The following is a 23,353-nucleotide window of genomic DNA, read 5'->3' as shown; positions in this document are numbered from 1 at the left end:
TTTCGTATGATAATTAGATTGAAATTAACAAATTAATTATTAAATGATCCAGGTGAACAAGGTGATGCTACTATTTTTAGACTTCTTCTTCCAATTTCAGGTGGTTTATAAAGTGGTGAACCTGGTGGAGCTGTTGAATCACTACGTTTAAATGTTAACGATCGTTGAGATAAATTACATCCTAAATTACATCTGAAAATTTTAGATGTAAATTTAATATTTTCAATTGTTAACAATCTCATGTTAGAAATCACCTTGTAATATTTATTTTCATATTCTAACTCAAATTTTAGATTATTCAAAAAAAAAAAAAAAATTATTTTACTCTAAATTATAAACACCGAATTTTAAATTGTGATTTAATAGGAAGGAAATTAATTTGATAATTAAAAAAAAAAAAAAAAAAAAAAAAATGTATTAATTGCAACAAATATTCCATCAAATAAATATATTTCATAAAAAAGATAATATAAATTGTTAATATTTGATATGAATAAAAATATTGACCAACAAAAAAAGATAAAAACAAATTTAAGTCGCAAAAAAAAATTGTCACAAAATTTGAAAATTATTTTTTTTTTTTAATTTAAAAAAGAAAAAAAATGAAAAAGATAAATGGATGAGCAGAAGAAAAAAAAAGGAATAAAACTTACAAATTCCTATAATTTGTTGTTAAACTATCATTATTCTTACAATTGATCAATGTATCATTTGAACAATCATTATCGTTATCATCATTATCATCAATCTTTTGAGTTAATAAGTCTTTACAATTATCATTATCATCATCATCATCATCATTATCATCATTACTTTCATCATCAATATTAAATTCTGTATTGGCAGTAAAATAGGTTGTCATATCACTTACACCATCAATACTGGAAACCTACGAACAACGATTGCTTTTATTCTTGATTTTTTTTTTTTTTTTTTTATAATTTAAATTTCACTTTAATTAATAATTCTCTATCGTAACATCATTCTGCTAGTAAATTAGTCAAATAATCGATTATTGAAATGAGTTTAAATCTGAAATACATAACAAATTTAAATTTGTCAAATTTGAACTTTCAATTAATATATAATTAAATTTTTTATCAGTTAACCAAAACAATAAAACATAAATATTTTCAATTAATTTTTTTTTTCAATGAGATAATTGCAAAATTATTTACTTAACACCATAAATTAATTTTAAGATTAAGTTAGAAAATAATTTAATTATACAAAAAAAAGAGAGATGAGATAATAGTTCGCTATTTCATTTATTACCTAAACAAATAATAAATTAAAATTATAATTACAAAATAGTATCTAATTTTTTGAAACAATATTCTTTTAATAATCCTTTTAAAAACGTAATAACATAACTGTAATAGATATTATCTGATGAAATAAAGAAAAAGAATTTAAAGAAATGAATTACTTAAAGTAGCTAATAAGTATTAAATTAAAACTTTGAAAAATACAAATAAAATATTTGTACTATTATTTGATAAAAAATTTCATTTCAATTATTTTTTTTTCATCAATTTAATTGAAATCTATTGTCATATATTGAATTCACTAAGAATAGAGTGAAAAAAAAGGAATGGAAATTAAAATGTTAAATGCAAATTTCAATGAAATAATTTCGTTTATTTGTTATTTCTATGTTTTTCATATTAATTAATTACTCTTTTTCACAATTTAAATTCCATAATATTTTTAATAATTTAAATTTTAAAAAGTGAATTGATTTCATGTAATACATTTAATGTTCTGAATTATATGCATATATCATAAACCTACTCTTGAATTGGTTGTTTGTTGTTGAATTACCGCTTCAACAATTAAAGCATTTTTTGATTCTGTTAATTTTAAATCATCAGCAATATTCCGGGTCGGTATATTAGTATCAAGTTGCTGATCAGGTTCCGGTAAAGCAAAATCATTTTTGATCACATGTGCTGGTTTCTGATCTAAAAAAAAAAAAAGGAACGAGAAGTTATATAATAAATTTAAATTTAAAATAATTTCATTTCGTAGCAAAATTATTATTCATGAATAATTTCATTTTTTTTTCTTTGATTTGCAAGGGCTAATAAATTAAGATTTAAGTAGAAAAAAAGAATAAAATTCATCATTTTAAAATATTAGCAAATATATTTTTATTATCAAAATATACTTTAATTAATATTATGGATTGATGAGAATAATCAAAAACATTTCATTAGATCATTGTTTTTTTTGCAACTTTTTCAAGAATAAATAAATTTTTTGAGTAATAAACATTATCCATACTAATTAAGTTTAAAAAAAAAAACTTTAGTCTGTTGATAATTTAAAAATAATGATACCTTTATAACAATGTTCAACAAAATCTGAAACTTTTTAAATGCCAAAATATTTTCTTTTCCCAATTAGGTTTAAATTTAAATTCAAAAAACAAAAAAAAAAAAAAAAAAAAAAAATTAGAATCAATAATTACTTCTTTCCTGATTGCTCAAAAACAAGAAAAACGGAAAACATACTACTTGCAGCTGGAAGCAATGGCGAATTTTCTAGATCTTTAGATGGAGCTGAAAATTCGAATGATATTATTGCTTCATAATTTGAAAGTTTAAATTAAAAAAAAAAAAAGGAAAAACATTTTTTGTTGCTTTTTCTCATTTATTTTTTTATAATATAATTTTTGAATTGCTAAAATTTTATAAGAAATTAGAAATTTTTTAAGAAGAAAAATTGTTTTTCAAAAATTTCAAATTTTAAATGAGAAAATATTTGAGCAATTTTAAAATTGAAACCAATATTTTCGAGATCTTTTGATGATGGCATTGGTGATTGCTCATGTAATAATCCTTTATGCTTCCACAAACAGAATATACCAGCCAAAATTATCAGTAGAATTAAAGTGATAATAAATGGTACTATCCACCCTTAAATTAATTACTACTATTTATTGATAATTATCAATATTTGATTTTTTTTTGTCAAAATTACTGATAATTAATATTAATGAGCAATTTTGATTTTAAATCTTGAATTTGAAGCAATAATTTCTTTCGCGGAATTCGACTTATTTTTCCAAAGAATATCATTTAATATTGAAAATTTGATGAAAATAAATTGGCTTAGTTTGATTAGAATTTAAAAAATGGTAAATGATTTATTGAAGTTTCAAAATTATTATTTATTTTTCTTTTTTTGATATTAATAGGAAACACATGAATACCTGATATTTTGTTTAAAATAAATTAGCAAAAAATGATCAAATTAGTGTCTCAGAACAAATTATACTATTTTAAACAATTATAAAATTAACGATTAAAATTTCCATTTAAGTTAAAAATTAATTTCTCACATTCCGATTCGTTCATTTCATCATCATCAATCTTATCATTATCAAATGTTCTTTGATAAGATTCAGTGATAAACGGTGAATCCCAAACTGGTGCCGTTACAGTGTTTAATATTGCTAAAAAAATTGCAAAAATTTAACGAAAAATTTAGAAAAAAAAATTTTGATTTGAAAATTTGAAGTTTTTGACTAAAAAATAAAAACAATTAACAAATAGTTGCAATTCTTATTTTTCATACTTGAATAATAAGAAAAATTAAAAATTTTCATTTTTTTGTCAACTTTTTTTAAAATTGAAAAGCATAATTTCCCATTCTCAATTGTACTAAAATTCAAATTCACTTAAATGCATATTTAATTCATATTGTCATTTTAATTATTTTTGCTTTAGTTCAATCAATTAGTTGATTTATATACATCAACTTTTAACTTTTCGTTATTTTAATTATTTTTTTCTAATTATTTTTTTTAAAATCAATTTTTATACCTAATTTTCTAATCAATTTTTTCTAATCATTTTTTTTTTAATCCATTTTTACATCCAATTTTAGAATTAAATATTCAAAATAATTATACTTTTCAATTATTTGAAATTTATCCTCAAAATTAATAAAAAAAAAAAAAAAAGATAATCTCATTTAATTAATGCAATAATTACAATCTATAATAATACTATAACAAATATATTTTGTAATTAGAATTTGTTGCATAAATGTAACGCCAAGGAAGAAAAAAAAAATAATTAAATTTATAAAAATGAAAATATAAAATTTCTTACGTGGCAAATTTCCAGGAATTAAAAATGAATTACATGCACCCAATTGAATTTTATTACCAATAATTGTTACCGATTCAGCAAATTCAAGTTCCGGTTTATGCAAATATAAGATTGGTTTAAGACGCATACGTGGAACACTTACGTCAATGTCAATATCTGAAAATTTAATTTGTCAACAAAATTAATTTATTTTATTAAAATTTTATGCAAATAACAATCTCTCTTATTCTTTTTCACACACAATCCCACAATATTGATCGTTCACTTATCCATTTTTCATCTAATCAAAATTGTTGATAAATAGTGCTTAATTAAATTAATGATAATTAAAATAAGATAGCAAATAATGATATAATTTTGTGATGTAATTTAAATTCTTGCTTGTGAAATTGTACAACAAATTTAAAACGCATACGTATTACACTTACGTTTATGACGCTTAAAATTGAAAGAAATATGAAAACAATTTTCATAACATAATATTATCAAATTTTTGATAGGCATCAAAGTAACATCAATTTCTGATAAACTATTCTGATAAGGAAATGATCGAATTCATTCATTAATGTTTAATTTGTTTTATCTATTTAATCAAAAAAATATACTTGATAAACAACCAGTATAATTATACTTTACTGTTTTCTTATCAGCATTTATCATATCTGTAATATCCGTAATGTATGGTCCACCGAAAGAAAATTTAATTGCATATGCTAGTGATAAATCTGTTGCTAATTGTATTGGAAAATCATTTTTCCATGAATCAATCTGAAATAATAAAATTATATGCAAATGTTTTAATAATTTATCAAATAATCTTTTTAAATTAAAATGAAAATAAAATAGAATTTTCATAAAATCACTTAAAAAACTATTTTCTTTTTTATTTAAACAATTAATTATTTTGTTTGAGTTATTTTTGCCAACTAATTTATCATAACATTATGTGTAGATTTAAATGAAGTAATTAAGTAATTAAAATGCTTAAATATTCGAACCGTAATTTTCAATGATTTATTAGCATGAAATCGTGCATGAAAGTAATGTCGATAACCATCGTTATAATTATATGAAAATGTGTAAACAAATGATATATCAGTTGTTGTTATAGCAATATTAATTGAACCATTTTTACATAATATTACTTGCAACATTCTGAAAAAAAAGAAAAAATTAATAATTTTTAAAGGAATGTAATTTAGACGTATGCCATTTGTTTGTTTGTTTGTTTGTTTCTTATCACTGTTATAAAATATTTCATTGATAAGTTATGTTTGAAAAAGCGAAATTTTTTATTATGCATTTGTTAATCAATCATTATTGTCAAAAAAAGAAAGAAAAGAAAAAAATGGAAAAGAAGAAATGCTATATTGTTTATCACTTATGTAAATATCAAAAAAATAATATAAATTTATTAAATAATGATTAAACTTTAAGAAAGTGTAAATTTGACATTTTACAAACTTATTATGCTTAAAGTGAATTGCTGCAAGCGTTTGTGGCTTTGTTAGCTTTGTTGATTTTGCCGTATTCGTTGTAGAAAATGCAAAACTGAATGTTTGTTCATTAATTTCATTCCAATTAACGATAGCTTTTTCGAAAATTTCAGCAGTATTTAATACTAATATCGAATTACCCGCAAAATATGCACCATTATCTGAATGTAAAAATTATCATTCATTTAATAAAAAAAAAAAGAATTAAATAAGTTCATGGATTTAAAAAAGAATAACTTTACCAAGGAATAATATGTTAATATATAATTCCAATGAAATAAAATGCAAACAAAAAAAAAATCTGCAAAAAATTTTTAAATTTAATGAAAATTTTTTTTTTTTTTTTTAGATACAATTTTTAGATAAAATAAAGTGAGCAATTTGATTTTTATAGCTTATGAATATTTATGTTTAATTTAAAAATGATATAATTGATCTAAAGCTTTCATGTTAGTTGCATTCAAAAGAAGACGAAAGTAAAGATTAAATGATATCAGTAAACAATTTACACCAAATGTTTTTTTCATCTCTTGCAAGTAGCAGAGAAATAAGCTTTAAAAAAATCACTGTGACAGATAATGCGCGAAATGAATGATAAGACAGATAATGTCAAAAATGGTTGGTAAGGCAGATAATTCCCGAAGTGAATGATAAGGCAGATAATGTCAAAAATGGTTGGTAAGGCAGATAATTCTTGAAGTGAATGATAAGACAGATAATGTCAAAAATGGTTGGTAAGGCAGATAATTCTTGAAGTGAATGATAACAGATAATGTCAAATGGTTGGTAAGGCAGATAATTCCCGAAGTGAATGATAAGGCAGATAATGTCAAAAATGGTTGGTAAGGCAGATAATTCCCGAAGTGAATGATAAGGCAGATAATGTCAAAAATGGTTGGTAAGGCAGATAATTCCCGAAGTGAATGATAAGGCAGATAATGTCAAAAATGGTTGGTAAGGCAGATAATTCCCGAAGTGAATGATAAGGCAGATAATGTCAAAAATGGTTGGTAAGGCAGATAATTCCCGAAGTGAATGATAAGGCAGATAATGTCAAAAATGGTTGATAAGGCAAACAATTCCCGAAATGAATGATAAGGCAAATAATGCGCGAAATGTATGATAAGATAGATAAAAAACGAATGATAACAGAGATAATACGATATGATTAAATGGATTATCAGATAGTATAATGAGCTAAATTAATGATTAAATAGAAAATGCGCTGAAAATGATCGCATTTCAATGACTAACTTTTAGTAAAATTACAGAAAAAAAAAAAATTAATTAGCTAGAAAATCAGGAAAAATAAAAAAAAAAATGGGATAAGAAATCAATCCGGATAGTCTTAGTTATCCGTAATAGCCTTAGTAATCCATATTAATATTTGAATTTTAATTCCAGCATTAACAGAAATAGCTGATTGTTATGTATTATATAAATTTGATATCATGCACAAACCTTTATCACAATATTCGCCATAGTAGGATGTTCGGGCGCAATCACAACTAATAATATTTTCAGCATTTTTCGTCTTTGTCCATTGTACCGAACAATGACCGCCATTTTTGCATAAATGTTCAATTTGATGGCAACCCAATTCACAGCCATATTTGATCATACCTTTAAAACTATTAAAATTATATTTGAAAGAAAAAAGAAATCTTTTCCATTTTTTAAAACAACAAATTAATAATTAAAATATCATCAATTTATTAGAAGAAATAAAAATAAAAAGAAAAGAAATTACTTACATTAACACTACTTTTACACTGACTTTATTGGCATTTTATATAATTTCATGTGATCGTCAAATTTCACATCAATTTTGTAGTAAACAAATTTTGAGATGAAAAGAGGCTTAGAGAAGAAAAATTAGCATAAATTATTTTAAATGTATCCATAATTAGATTCATTCTGTCTGATCACGCATTGATATCAATTTGATTTGAATCATTATCCTCTTCCAATATTTTCATATGAATTATTTATTTGAACCAAATTATTTTCATGTCGAATATATTTTCAGAATAGCATAATAATATTGTGAATCTTTCGTTTTGCTTAAATTTCAAGTTTTTTAAAATATTTTTCAACCTGGTTTACTTGGATAATGAGACCAATAATATTGATTACGCATATCGATTATTTTGTCACCAATCATTAAACCACGCATACAACCAAGCAAATTTGGGATAGTCGATCGATAAATCGGTTCCAAATTACCGAAATGAATTTCGGTTGGTACACCAGCAACAAATAATAAAACATATGAATGATTGAAGGTAACACCTTGTTCAGTTATTGGTGAGACTGGTGGTTGTATAATATCTAAAATTTTGAGCAAATGTAATTTTGAAATTTGCAAATTTTTTCCATTCCTAATCGATATTAATGACAATTTTCCTAAAATTAATACTTTTTTAAAGATCTAAAGCTGATATATTGAAATTTTTAATTCAGTGAAAAAGTGAAATTTCAAAAGAATAAAGTATAGTAAATTACCATTGATATCATGAGTGACTTCAAATTTTTTAATGAAATTATTGGAAAGAATGCGTTCACCAGTAATTTGACATATCTCATCATTAACATTTAATTCAATCGAATCGGTCCATTGAAATATCATCACTTGAATCCACTTCATTCGACTGTATTCTACAATAGAAAAATTCCTTTTTCACAAATTAGTTAATCCAGCTGATATGATTATTTGAATTTTTTGATAGAAAATTTTAATTGAATCTTATAATACACAATATTTGTGATTTTTTTTTATTCTATTCTATTTTAATGATTGCTTTGTTGTGATAGATAACGTATTTATGACAATAAAATCTCAATTTAGTAATAATTTTTCTCCCAAATATGCACTTATATCATTTGTTGCTAGGAATTAATTTATTAAATTATTAATTGGACATTCGGAAAGTTTCGATATGAAAAACAATAATATTTCATAAAATTCTCAACAAAAAAATAAATTCCTTCTACTTCAATTATTTTTTATATGATTTCAAATTTTGTTTACCATTTCCAATTTTAGCAACAACTTCACAGCGATGAATTGTACGATTGAAATTGAGTGTTAGTACCATGTGTGAATGATCGGATAAATGCACCTGTCGTAATTATTAATGATTTCAATTTTTCAAAAAAAGAATTAATACTGTTTGGTTTTCTTTTGTTTTTTTTTTCTTCTTTTTTTGAAATTGCAGAATTACTTCCCTATAATTTGCTACTGTACTTATAATAAATAAAATATTAATCTAACTGAGATATAATAAGAAATGAAAAATAAATAATGCAAAGTATGATATACTTTGACATTTAAAATGGAAAATGGAAGATGGAAGTACTCGGATAAAAATATCATAACAAATTAATTAATAGCATCATAGATGAGTGATAAATGATTTGATAAAAAAAGATGTTAAGAAAATTTGTAAAATTGAATTTTATACAACTAAAGTTGACCAGCAATTATTATAGAAAAGAAATGATCATTACTACAACAGTAATTAGATCATATACTGTTAGAAGGTTTAGACAAACATCTGAGGATGTTATCTGGAAATAACTGATATGCATTAAACGGAATCAAATGGTTATAACCGGAATGTGTGAAACATGATTGTAATATATTAGCAGGAAAAAGAGAAAAAAGATGAGATGACTGGATTCATTACCGGAAATCAGTTTAGTAATCATTTCTTCATTTTTTTTTCGGAAATCAGTTTAATACTTCGCATTTCAAATTTTTCAAGTAGTGAAAATTTAAATTGTTTTTAATTGAAGACAAAAATTGTAACGAAATGAATTGAGTGTTAATTGTAAGATATTATTTAAAAATTATATCAAAAAAAAAAATTTCTCACTTTTATTAGTCAATAAATAAAAAAAAATATTATTTGTATGCGAATGAAATCAATTCATGAATAGATCAGTTTATTGATTGATTATCTGACATTAATACAAATTTTTTTTTTTTTTTGAATAAAAATTATTATTCTACAATTATTATAAAATTATTTTACAATTTTAATTGCAAAAGTAATTGTTTCAATTTCTTTAAATTTTAATAAAAAATTTTAATTTGAAACAGAAGAAGACGAGGAAACTTGTATGAAATAAATGAAATTATATACCTGTAGGAAGTTATATAATTGATCATGAAGATAAATGAGTAATGCATCACGCTGATCAGTACGAAAGCTAAATATAATCCGTTGCATCAATGCTTTTGCAATAGTAATGTTCTCAGCTTTCAGGAATGCTTCTTTCGAATCATGAAAACTTACTTCTGTTCCATAATTAATACCTTAAACTTTTCAATTTTGTTTTATTTGTAAAAAAAAAAAAAAAAAAAAATGATAAGAATATTTTAAATGAGAAAAATTTACAGAATTAATTTCATAAATAATAAAATATTATACTTCCATATAATTAATATTTTATGATCGAATGTTCCAAGTTAAAATTACAAGCGACTTTTTTTTTGCAAAAGTACATAAAATTATAGAATAATCACATGTCGATCATATTTCAAAAAATTGGAAAAATTGCAAAATTATTGCTAACAAATATTAAATAATTGCTGAAAAATTACTGTTAAAGATTACCAAATTTTCAAGAAAAAAAACTCTTATCGTAACAATTTTATTATTAAAGCTATGAAATTAGTATCAATAAATTGAAGACTTAGTGTAATTTACTACGTTTTTTCTAAATTTGTTTTATAAAATTATTGTTGTTTGGAATTATTGTAATCAATTATTATCAATGAACAAAAAATTATTGTTACACTTAGCAGATTACTTATTATTTAGATGAAATAACTATTAATATGTATAAATGTTTCGGAAGTAAAAAAGTTGATGATTTAAGTGTGAAATTACTAAATTAGTAACAAAAAGATTAGCTGTAAAAAGTATAATAATATGTAAATGAAAATAAGGCATTGGATATCATAAATGTATTTTTTTTAATTTATCAACTGCTGACTTACACGAAATGTTGAATGGAGATTATAAAATCGTGCAATTGCGGTAATAGTTAAGAAATATTTCTACATTCTTTTTCGATCTTTTTTTGATAACTGATTATTTATTGTAACTATTAAATTCAAATTTATTGTTAAAATTTAATTTTATAAAACAGCACAGTTTTTTTTCTCGATTTTTATAGAATAAATTGATAAAAGTACATATATACCATATTATTAGCCTGAACATTATATATATACCGTATTGCATATATACCGTACTATTAACTTGACTACTATACCGTTGACCATACTATTGACTATTATACCGATTTGATATGTATTGACTAGTAGGTATGTAACTTATTATTAACTTGATTTACATATCCAGCTTAACTACTATGTACATAACCTGACATTAGCTTAGCTAAGCTATATATCGAATTACCAATTTGACTATTACATAGTTACCGTACTATAAACTATATCGTATTACCAATTTGACTATTGCGTAGCTACCGTACTATAAACTGTATCGTTTCCATATGCAAATAATACAGTAATTCATATTAAGATGAAAAATATCAATAAAACTGACTATTTTGGCATAAATGTCCCGAATGTACGATGGCATTCTTACAAACACAACGTACTGTATCAGTCACAAAATCTTCCTCACAACCACTTTCATGTTGACAGTGATGTGATTCACATTTATTGGTGCATTTACCCCGAAGGGTTTGATCCACTTCGTGCAATGTATCATTTAAAAGTATTTGACGAATGCAACCCAAAAATCCATTACCACCACTGAAAAATAGAAAAAAGCTGAAACAAAGTTTGATTTAAGATTTTGAACGATTAAATTTATTTCTTTAGTAATTTTTAAATTCTGAGATATTTGCAAAAATTTTAAGTTATTAGTTTAAATCTTACTGATAATTCATTAAAATATATATGTATACGTGACAATATTCCATTTCATTTTCTCTATTTCATATTATTGAACATTTCGATTTATGAACTCCTTTTTAGCATAATAAGATTTCGATCATTTTTTTAAAATTATTTTCAATATGTTACATAAATGATTACTTCGTAGTTGTACATATTAATTTACTTACCCACCAATACTTAAGTATGTACTGCTAAATGAATGATGCTTAATTACTGCTGTTATTACTGTATCATCTACTGAAAATCGTATTGATCCATCACGAATATCAACGATAATTCGATGCCAGTATCCATCATTTTTTCTTCAAAATAAATAGTTCTAACAATTTTTTTGAAAAAAAAAAAATTAGCAAAAGAAAAAATTAAGAAAAAAAATTAGCAAATTTTCTAATATTAAAAAAAAGCATTGCAACGCATACAGTAGTTTTATTTCTTCTTTTTTAGCTTTTTTTTTTTCATATTTTCAAAAAATTTTTATTATCATTAGAAATGTCTTTCATAAGCGCAAATGTAAGATTATTACAAAAACAAGCTAATTTTTTTTAATATTAAAAAAATTACATTAGAAGCAAATAAAAAACCTATGCAATATTTCAGAGAAAAAAGATTTTTTTCCATTATTTTTGATGAAAAAAAATTTTTTTCTTGTACAGAAAATCTTGCACACAATATATTAATAATTTCAAACTTAATTAATCATCTCAATTATTCTATTTATGAAATCTTTTTTCCACTGAAATAAAATTTCATTTTCTGTTCTCCATTTCACAACCTGCTGGGGCGACAAAAATTTTAACGATAAGTTGCAAATTAAAAAAACAAAATACAAACCTTGATTGTGGGATAAGTGATAAATTAATTTGATTCTGAATTTGTAAATAAAATGTTCGCTCCAACATTGTAATCGTAATGAATGAATCCTTTGATGAAAGTAATGTAGCGCTTTCAAGATAAGTACGAAATTCAAAACTTAACATATTACCATCCCAATTTCCAATTTCTGCGACACTAAACTGTTTTCGAATTGTCATCGTATATGCATCAGATTGACCAGCTAAAATGGATATTAGAATGATAGAAATGGAATAATTGTACAAAAGAATTAATTCGCTGCAATTGTTTCCATTAAATCGAAATTATATGGTTTCATTTTTTTTTTTTAATTTAATTTCACTTTTTTTTCATTTAAATAGGGTGAATACAGATGTTACAAATGTTGTAAAATGTTTCATTTCAGTTATATGCATCTGTGATACATTTATTATTTTATAATTTAATTTGAAATATAATTAGTGGGCTTTACTTTCGCTGTGAAAATAGTGAATGATAAAAAGATCATTAGAAAGGAAAATTAGTTATATTAGCTATTAAATTTTTTAAAATAGTTTTTTTCAATATACTAATTTGTAATGATAATCAAAGTTATCATTCTGAGTAAATCCGAATTATCTCTGTAATATCAATTCTTCTTAAATCTTCTTCATTGCTATTAAAATAGTAATAAAACATGGATGACAAACTTGAAATTAAAAATTTTAATAAATAATTATGTTTTTGATTAAATTTTTTTCTTTTTTTAAAAAATGTTAAAATACTTTAAAAATTATAATAAAATAAATTTAAAAAATTTTGCTTAATTAATTTTTGCATTAATGTATGAAATGATAATGTAACATCCTACCACTTCCACTACAAATCAATGGATCAAGTGTCATGTAGCCTCGATCAACTGATGGGTCACTTAATCGATAGATACCACGAATTGGCACCTGATCACCTGTCATTAAACCATAATCACTTGTAGTACCGCCATTGTCACAATTACATTCTAAAAAAAAAAAAAAAAAAAAAAAAAAGGAAAACATATACATCTCATAAAATAAGAAGTAATAATAATAACAAAATTATTTTTTGAACTTTCAAAAATTGCTTTAATTTTTATTCATTTCTCTTTTTTCAAAAAGATACAAAAGCAAGGTTAAATTTTGCGCAATAAATAGTAAATAATTTGGTAGTAAAAATACTGATTCATCATGCAATTTAACCATCTCCTCATGTCTTATCGAATAATATCTAGTAGAAAAAGAAAAAAGGAGAAACTTATAAATGTCTAAAATTAAGTGGCAAAGGTTAAATTTTGTCAGATTTAAATTAAAATGTTTTAAAATTATTAACAGCACTGCATTAAATGATCAAACAATATTTCACATTATGCAGGATTTAAATTAAAATTAAACGAAGAAATAATCTTGCTATTTCTTCAAATAATAAGTAACATGAAACTTTGTTTTGTCTTTTTTTAATTATTTGAGAAATAAATGCTTACTTGAACATTTGTTGTTATCACAAGGACATGTCCCGTCAATTCCGCCAAAACCGCCAAAGAATTCATTTGAGATTGATGTAAACCATGTTTTCATTTGATCAAATCTATAAAGCTTTCACACATTTCATTTTAAATTTATTCATACTTCAATAAAATATGCATTTGGTATTCGTAAAATTTTAATTGGAATTTTAATCATTTTTAGCTAATCATATCAAATAGTTTAAGCAAGAATATTTCATGAGTGTTCGTACTATTTGCTAAGTTTTTTGTTATTTTTTCGCTCTTTTTTTTTTAATCAAAATATGTTCAATGTTTATAAAGAAACTTGTTTATAAAATTTGAATATTTTAAAAATGAAATAAGTAATAGTTAGATATCATTGAAAAAATATAATTATAAATTATACCTCAAAGGTGCCATACGACAATTGTACCGCACTGCTTGTGAACAGAATTCGGAATGTTTTTTTAAACTTTGCAAAAGTTGATCATTGAATAATCTTTAACAATATTAAATTAATTAGAATTCGAAATGTTTGATATAAGAAATGATTTTAAAATTTTCAGAAATAATTATACTTGAAAAAATAAAATAAATTTGTCAAAATTTAAGAGATATTTTCTTCTTCTTTTTTTTTTTTTTCTGAAACTTACTTATAATTAACTATCATATGAATATCACCCAAATCTCTGCTATGAATTATCGTATTATTGGGCATATTGTGTGTAACAATTGTTTTACCATTTTCACAATAAGCATATGTCTCCGGTAATGATCCGGAACCATCAGGATCAATAATATACATTCCGGATATTGTATTACCATTACGTAATATTTCATCACAGTTCCATGGTAGAAGTGCTTAATTATATACTAAATTGCAAATGACAATAAAAATATAAAATAAATATGTGATAGTTTATTTTTAAAAGTAAATTTCAAAAAATTTTTGCAAAAATATCAATTACATATTTAAATTACTTCAGGTTTTAGTTAAATTTTTAAATTTTAATTCCACCAATTATGAATTGTGTCCAAATTTGGAAAGAAATTTTTATGAAAACTTACAAAATTGACAAGATGCTCCAGTAAAACCTTTACGACATATGCAAATAGGTATATCATTTTCTTTTATACATTCGATAGAATTTTTACAATTTACAGCTTCGTCATTTTCACAAAATTGTTTCGTTGGTAATTCTGACAAAAAGAAATAAAATAATTTTATTTTTTAATTTTTTTAGTTTTCAATTAAATAATTTTTTGATTCTTTTTTTTCCTCAAAATGTTGACAAAATTTTGAGGAAAAAAAATGATATTGTAAAATGAGATTAGAAATAATTTTACAAATTTTTTTTATTGTACTTTAAATTAATTAATAACATCTCAATTATCATTTGTTTACTTGAAAATTATTAAATTGTTATATTTCTAGCAATATTTTTTCTCTCTTTTTTTGAATTTAAAAATAAAAATGATAAGAAATTGCTGTGATATTTATTGTATGTAAAAAGAAATAAGAATAAATTATCTAACTTAAGAACGACGTTTATTAGACGTAAAGTTGAGTAAAGTTAATTAAGGTAATTACAAAAAACAATTTTAAAAAATGAAAAAGGCTGGATGGTTATAAAGATAACTATAATAATTGAATAATCAAAAATATCAAAATAACAAAAATATTCACTTCTAATATTTTTGCTTTGTTTATCTTTTTTTTTTAAAGAAACATAAAGTAATTTGAATTTTAGATAGAATAAAAAGTTATTTAGTAGAAATTAGTAAAAAAGGGAAAACAAACAAAAATATTATTGCTTCTAATTGATAATATAATTTGATGGATAAAAAGAATTTGTAATAAATTTCTAGCAATTAATTTTCAACAATGTAAGAAATAAATTTGAAGCTAATATTTTTAAAAAAAAAAAAAAAAAAATAATTAAAAAAGTACACAATAATAGTTATAATCGTTTTTATGACTGAAAGGAAGCGAAAATTTTACAAAAATTTTACCTGTAACTTTCCATAGAATATCGCCTTTAAATTCATCATGTTTATCATCGTCAACCTAAAATAAAAATTTAGTTTTTCAAATTTTTCAAATGCTTAAAAACTAATTTAAGTTTTTTGTTAAATCGAACCTTTTTCTGTTCTTTGTGAGATAAAAATAATTTGTTTACTTATTTTATTTTATTTATGAAAAATAATAATTAGTTGTATTTTTTCATGGCAACTAAAATTATGTTTAAAAAAATTTTTGGCTCTTCTTTTTTTCAACTTGAAAAAATGTTTAACAATTTCGTTCATTTGATAATAGCTAATAAAATCGTTTCCGACATTTAGTATGATTAATATATATTATTCAAAAGAATTAAAAATTAATAAAAATTGTTTACAATTATTTTAAAATCACTTCCAGTATTATTCATTTATCTTGTCAAATTTCCTTAAAGTATTTGTTAATTTTGAACTTCATTTATTTGTTTCAATAATTTCCAAATCAATTACCTACATATTCAAACTTATAATCAAGTATAATTTCATACTCTGATTCATTTACCTGTCCATCCATAATTCCATCCAGTAATTTTGCTTCCATAGCAGGTAAAATTTCAATTTCTGATTCTTCTAGGATAATGGAACCATTTCTATCACAATTCTTCAATTCTGCATTTGCATTTACCTATAATATAGTACTTTCGCTAAACATTTATTACAGTCTTTTATTATAAGAAATGAAATTTAGTTATACCTTTGGTGAACCTTTAGCATATCCGTCGATTACGTCAAAATAATCAACGTAAATTCCACGTAAACATCCAGACAAACCAACCTCAATATCACCGGCACAGAAGAATAATTCGTTATCAAATCTATTAAAAAAATGAAAGATTGATTCGAAATGAGTAATTCCATTGAAATATGATAATATTTGCAAAAAGTATTTGAATTCAGAAAAAAATAAGTTAACATAAAATTTTAATTGTTGCAGGGTAAAAAACGAAAGATAACTATTTGATATGTTAATTGAACTTTTACCTGATATGATAATCTTTATCATCTGCCCTCAAACTTGCTGATTTTGCATTACCATTAAAAGTCATATGAACCATATTAATATTGTATTCGAATTCCAATAAAATTTGATTAAATCTGATAAAAAATATAGTATAAAAAAAAAAAAACGGAAGTCTAAATTTATTTCAAAAAAAGTTAATTTTCAAATATTTTGATAGCAAATTCGAACTGCCACATTTTACATTTGATTATTGTATCATTTTATAAAAACAATATACTAGTAATTTTGATAAAACCAAATTTTAAAACTTTTGGCTAGATTTGAAGTTATTACCATTAGTAATAAATATTTTACATTTACTAAATGCTTAGCCTAAATTTCAAAAGTAATCTTTGGAAAAATTGTATAGCAGATAATAAGTTTAGCACTTTAACACTCACTGTGATGATAAATGATGATAAAAGCAATGATGACAAATTTACCTATCACTATTGAGAGTAACAATATCAAATTTACCTATCATTATTGAGAGTAACATAATCAAATTTACCTATCACTATTGAGAGTAACAATATCAAATTTACCTATCACTATTGAGAGTAACAATATCAAATTTACCTATCACTATTGAGAGTAACATAATAAATTTGCTTATCACTATTGAGAGTAACAATATCAAATTTACCTATCACTATTGAGAGTAACAATATCAAATTTACCTATCATTATTGAGAGTAACATAATCAAACTTACCTATCACTATTGAGAGTAACATAATCAAATTTACCTATCATTATTGAGAGTAACATTATCAAAACTGATTTCGGCAAGATTAGCAATTGTTAATCGTAACTGTCCATAAATAAGCGCTAATTTTAGTTTACCAATTGGTTTGTTAGTTTCAAGTGATAAAATTGTTCCATGAATTATTAAGCCTTCATTTACATCAGTCTAAAAAAAAAAAAAAAATAAAACAAAACAAAAACAAATATTAATTATTGCTACATGAATTTTATTAAAATTTTTTCAAAAGGTCTGATTAGTCTAAAAAAATGAAATTATTGTATGCATTTGTCAAATTACATTCCATCTAATCCATCTGGGCATTTTGTATTGCAAAATGTGTGAATTGATGTTGTAACCTTTGCTTCCTTTTATTATTATTTGTTAATAATTTCATTATTACTATTATTATTACTCTTATAATTATTTTTATCGTTATCATTATTATTATTGTTATTATTACTTTTGTTATTCTTATTGTCGTTACCATGTCATTATTATTAGTTACTATTATTTATCATTATTATTGCTGTTATATATGAGATATTTATTAATCAGTTGAAAAATCATGATTATATTACTAATTATTCTTCCAAAAAAATAGGATGCGAATTTATTGTGACATTTTTTCTTTCTTTTTTTTGTTTTGCTCATTTTAGTTTTACCTTAAAATCAATTGATATGACAGTTGGTTGTGAACCATTATCATCCATCTTATATGAGATATATTGATCCCAGGATACATTGATTGTTTTCATTGCTAAACGAAAAGCTTTTACAGAAAAAAAAAAAAAAAAAAAAAAAACAAAATATTTTCTGTTTACAACAAAATTAAAAAAAAATTGAAAAATTTCAACAAACCTTCATTACATTGCTTTCCTGATTGATAAGTACCACGGCAATCGCATACAGTTCTATAAAATAAATCAATGCATTTACCCTGAAAATTTTTTTTTTAAACGGATTTAAAAAAAATAATAATACAACGAAAAAATGATAAATAATTAGTTGTTTAGGACTTGCTACCATTTCTTATTACTAGTGAACTTAAAAAGATCATCAAAATGCTACATTAAATTATCAAAATTACAGTAATATATCAGTTTAAACTAAACAATTATTCAGGTAATTCAATTCTTATCATAAACATATCACGCATATAACATTACGTCAGATTACGTCAAAAATTAGATATTACGTGAACAGATTGCATATCGATACAAATTAACAGTAGGATGAACAATTAAGATTGTATTATTTTAATAAATTTTAAATTTTAAAAAAAAAAAAAAAGAAAAAATGAACTTTATTGCACAGTTCATCTGTACAAAGCATATCGCAGTTATCTCTAATCATCGCCGAGCGTTTATTTTCTTCCAATTCAAACACAAAGCGATTACCAACTGTTAAACCAACGATTGTAACACAACCAATTATACTATTTAGTCCATCTGTAATTCATCGATTTCTTACTTTTCAAAATATTCCAAAACAATTAGAAATTCTTTAATAATATATAATCATAAACAATAATAAAATATTGATAATAATAAATAATAATGATAAAATATTAATAACAATAAATATTAATAATAAAATGTTAATCATAATAAATAACAATAAAATATTAATTATAATAAATGATAATAAAATATTAATAATAATAAATAATAATAAAATAACAAATAATAGTGGTGATAATAATGTTGATAATGATGATAACGGTAATAATTGATAATATTAATTATATATGTATGCAACTAAAATATTTTACATATTAGAAATTACTTTCAAACAAAACGAAAAGTACTGAACAAACTACCGTTATTTCCGATTATAATTTCTAGTTGCATACGATTTTCAACTTTGACATTATCATTAAACTCATACGTATCCATCATTCCTTCACCATAAATCAGTTTTAATATTTTCCTTTCCAAATTTAATTGAATTGACATCGAATGTTCTATGCCATTATTTACACCTAAAAATTTTTTTTAATGATCAGATAAAAATATAAAAATCTCTTTTAAAGTTAAACATTAATGGAAAGTGATTTTTTTTCTAAACTGTCGCTTTTTCTTTATTTTACAAAAAAGAAAAATTTTTAGGATTCAATTTTTAAGTGAGAAATTTTTTCTTAATGTTTCTCCTACAATTTGTTCATGTGTTTCTTTTTTATTTTTTTGAAGCTGAAAAATTATCAAACACAACGAAAAAATTATTCATGGCAAAATATTAAATTATGAAAATTTCCCAGAATTATATCCAAGTCTCTGGGTAATAAATTCGATTTATTATGATAACAATACAGGATAAATAGTCAAACCGGGTAATTGCTTCCTTATTTTCCTCATAAGCTTCCCTTGACTGTCAATTAAATCAACAGCAACCGCTGCATTATCAACATATGCAGATAACTAAAAAGAAAAAAAACATTAATTAATTGATTAATTATTTGGAAAAACTCATTTTATTGAGAAATTTATATTCATCCATATTTGGTATCCAATATTTCACTACAAGAAAAACCGGCTAATCCTGATAGCTGTACTTTATGCCGGAATTAAAAAAGTTCATTTCCGAAATTTTTTGAAAACTTTACATTGGAAATGAAATAGTCTTGATAAAATGAAAAAAATTTTTTTGCAAAATATATTTCATATTAACACCGTTGTAAATTCAAATCATATATTTCTTATCTGACCTTCTTAAATGTCTAATAATAACTTAATAACTTTTTTTAAATAAAAAAAAAATTTATAGCCTAAGAAAAACAATTTCAGTGCTTGAGATCTGAAACAAAAGAATTACAAAATAATTCAACAATTAAGATAAACTGCTCTCAAAGACAAATTCCAAAACACATCAAAATTAATTTAATTTTTCAAATGCAAAAATTCTAAACGAAAGTTGTATTTCATAATTAATTTATTTTATTTTTTTCTTCAGGTTCTTTTGGAAAATTTTTTGAGTGAAACAAAATTAAAATAAAGAGTAATCAAATGGACTACTGTTAGTTTTACTTATTTCTACGTAATTCGCCTTAAAATAAAATTGTTTTTAATTCCAAATGTACTGTACTAATACACCAATTAATATTATTTATGGAGTTAATTACCAGAAATACCATTACTGCATACTTTTGACCTCAATCTTTAATAGCTTATTGGCTGAGATTTCGCGGTGTAAACTATTCAGATAAACTATTTAGATATTGGTAATATAAATTGTAATGAATGAATCATATATCAAAGCATTTCGATATTACATTTTTTCCTTTAATTATACGAAACGGTTTTAATTCATATCCTTACCGTATCGTCACATTGCAAAATGTAATGATACGGTAAGGATACGGTAATTATCGTTTTGATAACCTTAAAGATGAAATTATAATTAGTTTGAGGGAATCTTTTCTTTTCAAGATCAAAAAAAATAATCAAAAAGAAAGAAATTTTTTGACTTTGTTTCATTTTTTTTAAAGATTTTTAAAGATATTCAATTGCAGTTATGATTACTGTAGTGAGAAGTCTGATAAATATATCTTATCATTGCAAATTCTAAAATAGTTAACTAGAAGTATAAAAGTTGCAGGTACTGTTATGATATGAAATGTTACAATATAAGTGATGTAAAAAGGAAAAAATAAATAAATTATTGCTACATACAGTGAATATGGTCCCTTCAAGTCCTTGTGCTGATAACGTTATCAGACGTCCATCGATTGATCGGGTACGAAAACGTATTGGTAAGTTCAACTGTGGTCCATCATCTTCAGTAAAATGATCCATTAATGATAGATGATTGCGAGAAAAAAAATGTAGATGGTGAAATTTCAATAATTTTTAAGAAATTTAATTCGTGAATCTTGCTAAATAAGCTAAAATAATGCTAGTATCAAGAATTATGAAGACGCTAGTATGTTCTGTTAATTTTGATTTGAAAAAAAAAAAAAAATTAACTTCATGAAATAGACCTCATGAAAATAGTTATATCTGCGAACTTTTTTAGATTTTTTGCAACATTTAAAAAAAATTTAATTTCAGTATTTTCATACTGAAATTGTAACATCTTAATGCATCATACAGAAGTTACTTCTTTCTATTTGATTTATAAAAATTAATTAATTATTTGCATGAAATATCATCTACTTACGGAAATATTCTGAAAATGCAAACCTGCATAATTCCATTCAATAAATTTATATTCAACATATGACTTCCTATCCAGCAATGTGACAGCTTGAGCCGGAATTTCGTTTTGAGCACTTATCAACGAATGTGATATAATTAAGCATAAAAACCCGTAGTGTAGCATAATATCCTATAATTAATAATTAATTTTACTATAAATCGTTGTTTAATTTTGATTTAAAATAAAAGCGAACAACAGTATCTTATTTCCCAAATATATTGATAGATTATTGGAATATAATTATGAAATATAGTCTGCATAAAATGTCTTCCGAAGGAATAGTAATTGTTTAATTTGCCAAAGGAAATATTAATAATATACTTAATAATATATATACTTTATTCTAATGGACTCTTGTCAACAGATGATTATGCTTACTTCTAATATTAGACTTCATTTCAATTATCCGTCACCCCACACCCCTTCCCCTTTCCTTCATAATCACTGAAAATATATATGATTCAGTATTTCCTAAACAATTTATGTTCTGAAATTCAAATTAGAATTGTATTTTATTATTTTTTTTTTAAATTCTTTGTAATCTTTTTTTATTTTTTATAATTAAAGGCAATTAGCACTTCCTTCCAACACATATGACGAGAACAATTGATAATTAAAACAAAACTTTAAGTTAAAAAAGCGGAAATGAAAAGTGAAATGGGAACATATTGGTTTGCTATATACTCCTTAAATGAGAAGCATGAGAAAAAGCTCAGTTTAAGGAAAGACATTGCCGTTTGCGCTTATGTCAACAGATAAGCAATACCATTATTTCCTATGCTTTTATATGTATGCACACTTAGTCATTGCCAACTTCAACCATTAATCATCATCATCATCATCATTATCTTCATCATTATCGATATCGTTATTATTATCACCGTGTCGTTATCGCCATTATTACTCTATTATTATTAGTGTTATTTATCATTGCTATTTTATTATTATTATTATTATTTAACTTAATAATATTGTTTTCGTATTAACAATACTAGCAGCAGTGGAATAATTAATATCATTACAACAATTATTATCATTATCATTCATATTAATGCATTATTTGGCGTAAAATCTTGAATAATTCATCTTTTTTGGTTAGAAGCAACTTTTCAAAAAACTATCTATAAAAGTAAATACATATATCAATCATCTAAGAAATACAGTATGAGTAAACAATTGTATAATAAAGATCATCGTCAAACCTGTCAAAACTATTTGACTGTATTAGCACGATGCTATCGGCGACGCTATTAATTTGTTAACGATGCTATTGATTTGTAATCGTATATACAGTGGAATATACGTTAAAATGTATGGTTCTATTGTATCAGTTTATTTTACTTTCCATTTTTGTATTATGTAAGCTTATTTTTACTTTTTTCCATTTTTAAAATCTTTGGTATTACCATTTATTGTGCATGAAATTCGCATTATTTATTTTTATTCTTTTTTTTTTTTCTGCTATTT

At 23.3% G+C, this 23,353-nt stretch overlaps 1 protein-coding gene across 2 annotated transcripts; it reads right to left on the bottom strand.

Moving 5' to 3' along the window:
- Positions 1-32: 32 nt before the first annotated feature.
- Positions 33-22,009, bottom strand: Bma-itx-1 (Uncharacterized protein; the record flags this gene model as incomplete). Of its 2 annotated transcripts, none has more annotated exons than XM_043080948.1 (35): positions 33-192; positions 654-889; positions 1,795-1,964; positions 2,517-2,564; positions 2,790-2,921; positions 3,347-3,460; positions 4,122-4,277; positions 4,727-4,889; positions 5,120-5,276; positions 5,586-5,778; positions 7,079-7,240; positions 7,715-7,948; positions 8,123-8,275; positions 8,649-8,739; positions 9,766-9,938; positions 11,200-11,411; positions 11,726-11,860; positions 12,390-12,612; positions 13,240-13,386; positions 13,885-13,988; positions 14,294-14,386; positions 14,541-14,748; positions 14,956-15,087; positions 15,901-15,955; positions 16,448-16,570; positions 16,640-16,760; positions 16,927-17,040; positions 17,694-17,857; positions 18,355-18,449; positions 18,551-18,629; positions 18,995-19,140; positions 19,512-19,673; positions 20,019-20,109; positions 21,361-21,464; positions 21,871-22,009. In XM_043080948.1, the coding sequence occupies 35 exons, from the start codon at positions 22,007-22,009 to the stop codon at positions 33-35; spliced, it is 4,989 nt and encodes a 1,662-aa protein (XP_042936882.1). The 2 variants fall into 2 exon arrangements, with proteins under 2 accessions (XP_042936882.1, XP_042936883.1); XM_043080949.1 differs by having other exon boundaries at positions 7,724-7,948.
- Between the last annotated feature and the right edge of the window lie 1,344 nt (positions 22,010-23,353).

Source organism: Brugia malayi, assembly GCF_000002995.4.
Source record: "Brugia malayi strain FR3 genome assembly, contig: Bm_v4_Chr3_scaffold_001, whole genome shotgun sequence".
NCBI lineage: Eukaryota > Metazoa > Nematoda > Chromadorea > Rhabditida > Onchocercidae > Brugia > Brugia malayi.
This window is presented reverse-complemented; position numbering and strand designations above follow the sequence as displayed.